This window comes from Rhinolophus sinicus, linkage group LG07 (genome assembly GCF_036562045.2).
Source record: "Rhinolophus sinicus isolate RSC01 linkage group LG07, ASM3656204v1, whole genome shotgun sequence".
In the NCBI taxonomy this organism is placed as follows: domain Eukaryota; kingdom Metazoa; phylum Chordata; class Mammalia; order Chiroptera; family Rhinolophidae; genus Rhinolophus; species Rhinolophus sinicus.
The window spans coordinates 47,876,681-47,888,977 of record NC_133757.1 but is presented as its reverse complement, the minus strand read 5'-3'; the positions used below and the strand labels follow the sequence as shown (position 1 = coordinate 47,888,977).

At 36.9% G+C, this 12,297-nt stretch overlaps 1 protein-coding gene across 3 annotated transcripts in view; it reads left to right on the top strand.

Annotated features, from left to right (window-relative positions):
• The window catches only part of PPA1 (inorganic pyrophosphatase 1), a 33,595-nt gene extending 24,135 nt beyond the window's left edge, over nucleotides 1–9,460 (top strand). For 2 of the 3 annotated variants that reach the window (XM_019712457.2, XM_074339539.1), the window contains exons 7-11: nucleotides 4,038–4,165; nucleotides 4,435–4,520; nucleotides 7,435–7,504; nucleotides 8,523–8,565; nucleotides 9,113–9,460. In XM_019712457.2, the coding sequence (XP_019568016.2) occupies nucleotides 4,038–4,165; nucleotides 4,435–4,520; nucleotides 7,435–7,504; nucleotides 8,523–8,565; nucleotides 9,113–9,144 (359 nt within the window). In that variant the 3' untranslated portion in view covers nucleotides 9,145–9,460. The remainder of the gene's footprint in view (nucleotides 1–4,037; nucleotides 4,166–4,434; nucleotides 4,521–7,434; nucleotides 7,505–8,522; nucleotides 8,566–9,112) is intronic. The other variant, XM_074339538.1, reaches the window with a different exon arrangement.
• Nucleotides 9,461–12,297: the final 2,837 nt, after the last annotated feature.

Here is a 12,297-nt window from a genome sequence, read left to right as displayed (position 1 = left end):
GACCAAATTAAAATTTGAGTTCTTATGCAAAAGTCAATGTCTTTACACTGCTCACAAGAGCGCTGATGGTTGTAGATGTTTAATGAGATTATAGCAATCAGTCTACAGCCATCTAGTGGTAGTTTGTACCTGATTTCAGGTGTCCTGGCAGTGGTCCATTCTTTCTCCTACGCACTGTGTTTTCTTAGTCACGGTGTGTAAGCTAGGAGCTGTCAAAGACCTGTTATTCTGTTGTTACCATGTTGTGCCAAGAAAGGGTTTTTTTTGTTTGTTAAGATTTGTCTTGTTAAGATTAATAAGAAAGATTTGTCTTCTTACTGGAAAGAGCATTGGACCAGGGGCTGAGATGCAGATTCTTTGGCCCATAAATTAACTTTTGTTAAGTGCATAATTATCTGTAAATACCATGATTTTGCTGGTGAGGGGGAGGGGAAGGAAGGCAATGAAATGAGAGACCGTAGGTGAAAAGCTTTGCAAGTAAAAAGCACCACATGAGGGAGGATAAACTGCCACGTTCACCTTCTATACAAGGAATATTTTTCAAAATCCCAAATAATACTGGTTTTTAGAACATTTATGGAAAATTGGTATTTTGATTAATATCACTTTGAGCCAGAAATTCTACTTCTAAATAGCTATTTCATGAAATTTATTTCTCATAAATACGTATATACAAAGGTGCATTACAAAGATATTCATTGCAACGAAAACCTGGAAAGAGCTAAAATATCCATCACTGGTTAGATGGTTAGATAATTATGGTCTGTCCAGGCAGTGGAATTCTGTGTGGCCATGACAAAGGATGAGGAAAGCCTGCGTGTACAGATGTGGAAAGACCACTAAGGCAGGATGGTATTATTCCTTTCTGCTGTTTTTTTGCCTTACAGCATATGATCTCATATATGTTTAAATAGGTGTATATTTGCATATGTACATAAACTCATTTTTAAAGAACTAGAAGAACACTAATCCTTTAATAGTGCAATGGGAAGAAGGGTAAAGGGAGACTTTTTGTTTCAGGTGCTTCTATATTGTTTAAATTTAGTGCAGTGAGAATGCATTCATCCCATTTGTTAACCCCTTGGTGGTACAACTGTGATTCTGTTGATCGTGTGTCCATTTTCGCGTGTGCTACTTACACAAGAGCACACGTGCTAAAAGGCCTGCTGTGGCCACTGTTAGTGAAGCCACGCCTGTCATTATGTCAGCACTATTCCGCCAGGGCGCCATTGCCCTGCAGTAAAGGTTATTAGAACCCTGAAACTTCCCTGGGTGGCTGGTCCCATGGTGCAGGTGGTTTCGGTTTTCCCAAAGTGTCAACCTAAGGCGGTGTCCGTCTGTCATCAGTTATTATCTGGAGAGTTTATCAGAGTTTCTAGATAGAGAGTACTCTTGACTAGCCACAGCTTCAGAAGAACACACACAGAGCCATAGGAGAGGACCCCTCCCCACTAAAGCAACCAGGCTGGCATGTCGCTCCCCATGACAGCCATATCCCCTCCCGTGTGAGTTGTGGGAATCAGTGAAAGCGAGCATCTCATGCGTGGTTGTGGGATACAGCACTGCCTGGCTGGTTAGAAACTGAACCCAAGAAGGAGCCACACAGAATCTGTGCTGCCTGTGGCAGGAGCCCGACGTGGCCTCAGGAGGAAGTTTTGGTAGCTCTGCAGACCACTGGCTTTGTCTCTGTACTTAACGGACAACACAAGGGAAAAATATTGACAGGGTGCTTTTCTCCTTTTTTTTCTGGGTCTGATGTCAGGGTTCCTCAGTCTGGATGCAGCTTACATTTCAATGTGTGCTTCACAGTCAGACAGTTAATCAGCTCTTAGAGTTTTTCCATGCTGTGGTATAATACAAAAATATATTTGATCTTTGTCTCCAGTTCTGGGGAAAAAAAAAAAAAAAAACACCCTTGGAATTTCCTGAGTGATGAGTGTCTTTTGTTATTCATGATGAGCCCCTTTCATCACACCTGAGTTTACACTAATAAGGTGACTTGGGTGGGGGGGCATAGCCAGCTGGAGACTGACTGGTCAGCAGCGGAAAAACCAAGTGATTAGAGGGTGGGAACTTTCAATCCCACCCGCCAACCTCTGGGACCAGGGTGGGAGCCTAGCTATCGAGCTCTATAAAGCACTCTGGAATAATGATATTTGGATCACTTCTGAGTTGGTGAAAACTTCAGTGTGCTGGGAGGGTGGCATGGCCACCCTGAGAGGGCGTGGAAACTCCATGCCCTGCCTCCCTCCATATCTTGTCCTAGGCACCTCATCCATTTGGCTGTTCCTGAATTGTATCCTTTATAATAAACCAGTAAACATAAATAAAGTGGTTCCCTGAATTCTGTGAATCATTCTGAAACCTGAGGCCAAATGAGTCCGGGGCTCGTGCTGCCTGCGCCGCTTCAGCCAATAGACCGACACAGGAGTTGGGTCATAGAATAAGCGTTTATTATCAGAGACTCGGTGTTCTGAGAAGGCAGCGGGTTAACACCTCCAAAAACCGTCTTAACATTCTCAGACCAGCCTGGGATATTTAAGGGAAAATCTGGGATTCCTCCATAGGCTACAGGATGTTCCAGGGGTGTGCATGGAGTCTTCCCTCAGGCCATGTGGCTCCAACATGCTCATCAACCCAGGAGCAGTGATGACAGTGACCTGGAAAGAACGCTAGGCCGTAGAGATTGTGATCAGTAAGCATGGGGTCTTTAATTATAAGTTTCAGGGTAATTCTCTAAAACCGAACTGGGACAAGGAACATTTTGAGCTCAAGCTGCAGGGGAATCATCTATTACTAAGTTTTAGGGCAAGGAAAGGTGAGGCTGGGACACGGTGAGGCTACCATGGGTGTCCCAGCCAGGCCCTGCTTCAATTCTAGCAAATGATCAAACTTGTGGAGAGAGTTGTAGAAAATCCTCATTTATAGAGGTCGGTCAGAAGTGTGGGTGGCCTGGACTCTGCTTCAAGTGGGGTAAGCCTTGGGGACTGAGCCCTTTAACTTGTGGGATCTGATGCTAATTCCAGTAGGTAGTGTCATTATTGAATGGAATTGTTGGACACCCAGCTAGTACCTGAAGAATGGGAGAATTGGTTGGAAAATTTATTGGCAAACACCCGACATTTGTATTTCAGATTTCTGGATTTTCAAATTATTTCTGTATTAAGTGACACATTTTATGTGAATTATAAGTTCTTTAAAATGTATCAGTGTTCAAACATTTCCCAGTTCACTTTGTAAACTTTCCATATTTTTAATGGTACTATAATAACAAAATGCATGATATTCTTTAACTATGTATATTATGAACTGGACTTAAGCAAAGTTATTTTAATAAGCTTCTGTTGTTGAATGTATTCCTCCTTTCCCAAATACTTTTCTTGATTGATATTTTTAGCACTTGTATCTTCTATTTGCTTGCATTGAGCAGGCAGCTTGGTCATTTACAGGTGAGTTTGTTGACGTTGAGGCTAGCCATTATTGGTGGTTGTACAGAAACTTTAAAAAGTTTTTTTAAACAGGACACTTTTCTGTTGGCCAGAACAAATGCATTGTGATAAGAATGCCTATACTGTAGAGTTGGAAACATCTAGTCGCATTTAATATGTAACCCATCAGTAGATAACAGTATAATCCACTTTTCTTGTCTTTGGGTATGTAATTGGGGTATGAGCTGAGTGGAACCTCAGCCTGTCGTTTTTAGTATCATCTATCCTTCTCATGGAAGTTATCCACACTTGCCAAACTCTTCTTTGTTATGTAGCCCCCAGTCATTTCTCTCTCCTGTTGTCTAAAGAAGTTACTATTGTAACGGTTGTTCTCTTACTACTCAACATCAGAGCTAGACACTAAACGATTTCCTTTCAATGGGTGTATATGTTCTCTTCTCAACAAGGTGGTCAGCTCTAACATTATCTTGAATTTTTATTATAACCATCCCATAGCTCCCTCAAAGTAAATACGTACTTGATATTTTGATATTTTTATCGTATAAATAATTCCATATGCATCTTGCAATCTGCTTGTTCTCTTCTAAGATATTAACGATGTCAAGCGGCTGAAACCTGGCTATCTAGAAGCTACTGTGGACTGGTTTAGAAGGTACAAGGTTCCTGATGGAAAACCAGAGAACCAGTTTGCTTTCAATGCTGAATTTAAAAATAAGGTAACGTGTCATTCAGAACTGTAGCTTTAGGTTTGTTCCTATTGAGACTTACAATTTAACTTGTGATTACCATTTAAAAACTATGTGATTATAAAAAAAAAATGTCTGAAGACATGACAGTTTTCATGTTGACTCATTCATTTAAATGTTTTCTTCTGTTTTTGACACAAGGAAATGATTCAAAAGAGACAAAAGTATCAAGCTTTTGGGCAATGTTGATACTAAGAATACTTTTCTATCATTGTAATTCATATATCTTCAAATTACAGGATTTTGCAATTGACATTATTAAAAGCACTCATGACCATTGGAGAGCATTAGTGACGAAGAAAACTGATGGAAAAGGAATCAGTTGGTAAGCGTTGACTGTTCTCTGCATGTTTAACACACAAAGCTGACCAGCTTGCTCCACAGAGTTTAATAACCACAACACTCTACCGTTAACTTTCACTTAGAAAAAAGAGAACCTGCTTTGTCAGTGAGTGCTCAAGAGAGTGGGAAGGTAGATATAGAAACAACGGGACAGTACTAAGATAGTCTCTGAACAAGTACAAACTAAAACTACACGAGGGACAGTGAGCGCGCGTTGGGAGGGTAATTGGGAAAGGCGGCTTAGCATCCGGGTGCTCAGAATGCAATGGGAAAAATACAGTTGAGTGCAAGGGTTGGTGTTCTCTGATGTCACCACATAAGGTGCATCAGCCTAAACCAGTATCTACAGTACACACAAAGTTTCCTGCCACTAATAATAAAAGCTGATTTAATTGAGCAGTGAATGTTTGCCAAGCATGTAACAGATACAGGGAGAATGAACTTACCCAAAGTCATCCCACAAGAAGTGGTCCAGAGTTAGGACTCATATCCAGGTTCAGGACAATATACTTCCTCTTAGGTAATTAAAGATTTGTAAGAGAATGTCCACTATCAGCACTTAACTAATGATGTTCTGGAAATACTAGTCAAGGAAGTAAAGAGGAGAAATGATGTGTCTTGATGCAGGAATATTGGAAAGGGGGAGTAAATTGGGGCAGATAATATGATTGTATATTCAGGAAACCTTAGAAAAAAATAAAGAATTCGGCAAGGTAACCATTTACAAAATGAGTATATGTGTGTAGCTGATCCTTGAACAACAAGGGTTTGAACTGCATGGGTCCACTTACATGCAGATATTTTTCAATAAATAAATATCGTGCTGTAAATGTATTTTCTCTTCCTAATGATTTTCTTAATGTCATTTTTTTCTCCAGCTTTATTGTAAGAATACAACGTATAATACGTGTCACATACAAAATATGTGTTAATCAACTTGATGTTATCAGTGGGACTTCTGGTTAACAGTAGTTTATTATTAAGTTTTCGAGGAGTCAAAAGTTGTATGTAGATTTTTAACTGTGTGGGAGGTCTGCGCCCCTAAGTCCCACATTATTCAAGGGTCAACTGTATAAGTGAGATCATATGGTATTTATCTTTTTCTGTCTGATTTACTTAATATGATACCCTCAAGGTCTATCCATGTTGTCATAAATGGCAAGATTTATTTTTTTATGGCTGAAGGATATTCCGTTGTATATATACCACATTATCGTCATCCATTTGTTGATGGACGTTTAGGTTGTTTCATGTCTTGGCTACTATAAATAATGCTGCAATGAACATGGGGTGCATATATATTTCTGAATTAGTGTTTTCATTTTTATTGGGTAAATATCCAGAAGTGGAATTCTGGATCATATGGTAGGTAGTTCTATTTTCAGTTTTTTGAGGAATCTCCATACTGCTTTCCATAGTGGTTGTGTGCATTTCCCACCAACAGGGCACAAAGGTTCCCTTTTCTCCACATCCTCACCAACACTTGTTATCTCTTGTCTTTTTAATGACAGTCATTCTAACAGTGTGAAATAATAATCTCAGTGTGGTTTTGATTTGCATTTCCCTGATGTCTAGTGATCTTGAGCACCTTTCCATGTACTTGTTGGCCATCTGCATGTCTTTGGAAAAATGTCTGTTCAGGCCCTCTGCCTGTTTTTTCATCAGATTGTTTGTGGTTGTTTTTCATTGGTTTTGCTATTCAGTGTATGAGTTCTTTATGTTTTGCATATTAACCCCTTATCAGATTATGATTTGTAAATATTTTCTCTCATTCAATAGGTTGCCTTTTCATTTGCTGATGGCTTCCTTTGCTGTGCAGATGTCTTTTTGTCTGATGTAGTCCCACTTCTTTTTGTTTTTGTTGTCTTTGCTTTTGGTGTTAAATCCAAAAATTTATCACCAAGACTAATGTCAAGGAGCTTACTGCCTGTGCTTTCTGCTAGGAGTTTTATGGTTTCAGGTCTGACATTCAAGTCTTCAATCCATTTTGAGTTAATTTATATGTGTGGTATAAGATAATGGTCCGGTTTCATTCTTTTGCATGTGGCTGTCCATTTTTCCCAACACCGTTTATTAAAGAGATTGTCCTTTCTTCATCTTTCTTCATTGTACATTCTTGGCTTCTTTGACATAAATTAATTGACCATATACTCGTATGCATGGGTTTGTTTCTAGGCTCTTTATTCAGTTCCATTGATCTATGTCTGTTTTTATTCAATTACCATACTGTTCTGATTACTGTAACTTTGTAATATAGTTTGAAATCAGAAAGTGTGTGATACCTCCAGCTTTGTTCTTCTTTCTTAAGTTTGCTTTAGATATTTGGGGGCCTTTTGTGATTCCATACAAATTTTAGAATGATTTGTTTTATTTTTGTGAAAAATGTCATTGGAATTTTGGGAGGTATTGCATTGATCTATAGATTGCTTTGGGTAGTATGGACATTTTAACAATATTAATTATTTCAATTTCATGAGCATGGAATATATTTCCATTTATTTTAGTGGATATTGTATTATTTTATAATGAATATTTATATATGATATATGTATTATTTAGAAAATATTGTAATTTCTTCAATTTTTTTTCATTAATGTTTTAACAATTTTCACTCTACAGATCTTTTACATCCTTAAATGTATTCTGAAGTATTTTATTCTTTTTGATGCAGTTGTAAATGGGATTATTTTCTTAATTTCTCTTTCTGATAGTTTGTTATTAGTGTGTAGAAATGCAACAGATTTTTGTATATTGATTTTGTATCCTGCAATTTGAGTAAACTTGAGATTCAGGTAAACCAAACTTGAATGTCATCTGGCCTACCATATTAAACTTGTTTTTTAACTCTTAAGAGAGACGTTTTTGTGACTTATGATTACTTTTGTTTTATTTAATAGCATGAATACCACAGTGTCTGAGAGCCCCTTCAAGTGTGACCCTGATGCGGCCAAAGCCATTGTGAATGCTGTATGTAACAGTTTCCTTGAAAAAGAACATACCTGGTGGCTAAATGGGAGGGGAGGTATTTCTTTCAACAAATATTTGAGTACCTCCAGTATGCCTATTACTATATGAGGTCTTGAAATTACAAACCATGGACACATGTAAGTAGACATTTAAGAGTAAAATCTGAAGAGGGTCCTGGTAAACTCTAAACTGGACAGATAACAAAATAGCAGGATTTGTAACAGTCAAAATGATTCCAGAATGTACTGACTAACTCAAGTGCCTGTGTACCTATCATAAGCCAGTTTTCACAAAAGAACCAATGGGAACTTACTTGACTTTGTTATAGCAAGGCCTTGAGAAAGTTACCAAATTTCAGGTACCATTGCAGGGGTGGTTCATAATCCTAGAAAAGACTTTCATGTGAGGTAGTAAACCATTTGTTAAGAAATAATTTTGTTTTTGTACTATTTTTAAGAATCTGATTTGGATTAACCAAAACACTGAATTAGATCCTCTTAATTCTCATTTACAATATTAAATAAGGAAAACAAAAGAAAACGAGGTGTGACTTTTTACTGCTTTGTAATTGGGGTAGTACAAGGAAATATAACAACTTAACGATGAAGCCAATACATTTAGATTTATCTTTATATATGAATCCTGACAAAGTTGAATAAGAAAAATTGAAAGGGAAACGCTATTGGTTAACAATCATAGCTTTTCAATGAGAACACTGCCTACATTAAATGGTAATGTGTACATATAAAATCATTGTATATGCATAACTTAGTTTTTTCTTTGTTTCAAAAAGCATTTTATTATTTATTCTCCTCTGTGTCAATAAAAGCCAAGAGGCTTAAATTTGTTAGCATTTCTTAGCCGTAAAGCAAACCTTGTTTCTATAAATTATAAATTATTTTTAGAACCTAAGAATTGGAACACTTGTCTTCAGATTCATTTTAATTTTTGTGCCAGTATACTTTTTTAGCTTTTTTTCCCTGGGATTAGACTAATACATTTTACCATTTTATTTTAGTTACCACCACCATGTGAATCTGCTTGCACAGTACCAACAGATGGTAAGATCAATATTCTAGTAAAATTACATTAAACAATGTATGTGTGGGGAAATTATATCTGTATCTATAGAGAAATCTTACATACCATATCCATACATTTTTGAGTTCCACAGTATATGTGGGAAGAAAGTTGGCTGTATATACCACCTTTAATGTCACCCCCCCACACCCCCCATCACAGCAGTTTCCAAACCATGACCCACTGTTCTCTAAGTTCCAGTGCCTTGTGGACACTGAAGCCGGCTTGGGCGCTGGGTCCCCGTCTGGCCACAGGCTGCTTCACCTAGAAACAGTTTTTTCCCCCTTTAGATTTAGAATTCTCTGTAAGGTTCTTGTGAGAATCGCATGTCTATATGATTACGGAAGCCCAAAAGAAAACAATGATAAATTACCTGTTTTTGCTGCAGTGAAATTTGCATGTATGAAAGTTTGTTTTAAGGTAATACATGGTAGGATACATTAAAGCAAGTATGTTATTTGTTATATGTTGGGTGTATTTTGATTATTAACAAGTATTCTAATTTGTTTTTCTTTTTTCTAAATATAGTAGATAAGTGGTTCCATCACCAGAAAAACTAAGGGAATTTCTCTGGAGTACAAGCTGATATTGCTGCATCCTATTCATCTGGACGTAGTAGATGCAAAAGTAGTAGCTTTTAAATTTATAGAACTTATCTAACAGAGCAAATTCTGCTGTGACCAATCTAATATATTCAGTGTGTTATCCATCTGAAAGCGTTTTTTCGTATTTCAACTAAGATAACTTTCAGTACATGCTTAAATATCAAAGCAGTTGTTGTAATTTGGAAGTCACTTGTGAATAAATATGCAAGATAAGTACATATTAGATGTATATGTTTACCAGGTGTTAGGAAATAAAATTATTTTGCTGAAACTTGGCTTATGATATTTTTATTTTAACCTGAAGCCAGACATTACCGAGCAGGCATGGGTGCTATTTGGTATTTGTTTTCCTTCAATGATCTTACAATTCAATTTTATAATTATTACACTAAAACTTGATTTATTTTTAGTAATATGAGAATGAAATCCCTTATTTTACAGTAGTCTTGATACTATGCTCTTAATTCCTAGCATCCCAAAAGATTTTTAATTTATATCATATTAGCAGAAAGCACACCCCTGCTTACCTTTTGAAATTATATAGCTACTTTTCTTTACTTCTCTAAGCACCTAATCGGACCCTTACATCATTTACATTATATTCTGAGTTATCAGCCAGAATAACTTTGTGATTAACTTGGGCTTTGGGCCTATCCACACCTGAATTTTTAATCCTAGCCCATCTGCTTATTAGCTCTGTAATTGTCAGTTACCAACCACCCAACTTCAGTTCCCTCATTTGTAAAAGAGATGTTACTCATGTAATGTGTTAAGCATGCAGATTATTTTCAGTTGAAATTTTTATTGAGATCATTGTTGATTCACATGCAGTTAGTTGTAAGAAATAATACAGAGAGATTCTCTCTATACCTTGCCCAGTTTCCCCAAAGGTAAGATTTTGTAAAACTATAGTATGATATCACACCCAGGACACTGGCTTTTATACAATCCATCAATCTTACTCAGATTTCCCAGTTTTACTTGTAGTCATTGGAATGGTACGCGTATAGTGTTCTATACAAGTTAGTCACCTATGTATGTTCCTACATCCTGTGAGATACGGATTTCTTCTGTTTTTCTCTAAAAGTTCTACAGTTTTACATTTTACATTTAAGTCTATGATCCATTTTGAGCTGATTTTGGTATAAGGTGTGAGGTTTAGGTCAAGTTTTTTTTTCCTATAGATGTCCAATTGCTCCAGTACCATTTGTTGAAAGGTTATTCTTCCTCCATTGAATTAGTTTTGTGCTTTTGTTAAATACCAGTTGAGCATACATGTGTGGGTCTATTTCTGGGTCCTCTGTTCCAGAGATCTGTGTGTCTGTCCCTCCGACAGTACCATACTCCCTTGATTACTGTAGCGATATGGTAAGCCTTCCTACCTAACAGAGTACTTCCTCTCACTTTATTATAATTGTTTAACTAGTCAAGGGCCTATGCCTTTTCATTTAAATTTAAAATAAAATTTCCTATGTCTGTTATCTATGACTATAAAAAATTTTACTGAGATTTTGATAGGCATTGCATTAAACCTACAGATCAATTTTAGCCACGTGTTTAGTTTCCTAATGTTTCCTGTTAGTGATTTCTACTTTGATTCCATTATGATCAGAAAACACACTGTGATTTCAATACATTCTGTGTTGTTAAGGTTGTTTTGTGGCCCAAAATGTGTTCTAAGGGAGTGTTCCATAGACGCTTAGAGAAAAAGGGGGCATTTTGGTGGTGTTGGGTGGTGTATTCTATTTATGTTAGCTAAGTCCTGTTGATTGGTAGTACTATATCCTGTTGATATTCTATATGTTTTGTCAATTGCTGAAAGGAAGGTATTGAAGTCCTCAATTATAACTGTGGATTCGTCTATTTCACTTTTTAGCTTCATCAGTTTTTTTGTTTTTTCCCCCCCATGTATTTTGGGGTTCTGTTGTTTGGTGTATACATTTAGGATTTTTGTGTCTTCCTGGTGGATTGATCCTTATATCATTATGTAATGTTTGTCTCATAATTTTCTTTGCTCTGTAGTCTACTTTATCAGAGGTTAATGTAGCCACTTTTTAAAATTGCTTGCATGGTATACTTTTTCTGTTCTTTTACTTTCAACCTACATATGTTGTTGAATTTGAAATGAATTTCTTATAAGTAGTATATAGTTGTTGTATTTTTTATCTACTCTTTCAGTGTCTTTTAATTGACATGTTTAGACTATTTACTTTAATTATTGCTATGTTAGCACTTTATCCTGTTTGGGGTTTGCTCAGCTTCTTGGGTCTGTAAGTTTGTGTCTTTCATCAAATTTGGGAATTTTCCAGCCATTTTTCTTCAAATGCTCTTTCAGCCCTAGCCCCATTGTCCTCTCTTCAGAGACTCTGATGATATGAATGTTGGGTCTTTTGTTATTATCCCATAGGTCTGTAGGCTCTGTTTTTTGTTTGTTTGTTGTTTTTCTCCAGTCTGTTTTCTGTCTTTTTCAGACTGGGTAAGTTCTATTCTGTAATTGTTCTGTCCTCATTCACTCAGTCTATCCTCGGTCATCTCCATTCTAATACTGAAACTACCCAGCAAGTTTTTGTTATTTCTGTTGTATTTTTCAGTTCTGTGACTTCCATCTGGTTCTTTTTTTATAACTTTTATTTCTTTGCTGAGATTTTCTATTTTTTAACTTATTTCAAGGGAATTTCTAATTCACTGCCTAACTGCAGTTTTAAGGTTGCTTTAAAATCCTTGTCAAGATTTATCTCATTGTTGGCATCCATTGATTGTCTTTTCTCATTGTGCTTTTTCTTGGCTCTTGGTATGATGGGTGATTGTTAATAATGTCCTAGACATTTTATCTGTTTATGTTAGGAGACTCCAGGTCCTATTTAAATCTTTTATCTTAGTAGGCATCCCCCTATTTGGGGTTAGCACTTGGGTCTTGGCCTACTTTTGGGACTGTGGTTTTAATGGCAGTTTAATTTTCAGCAGCTTTGCAGGGTGATTTTGGTCTGCTTGGTTTATCTGGTGCTGCTGGGGCTTCTGTTGATGCCTACAGGTGCTGCCTGAGAAGGCTGGGTATCTATCTCTTGGTCCTCCCAACCCACCCTACTACCCTAGTGTCTCTGGGTAGGG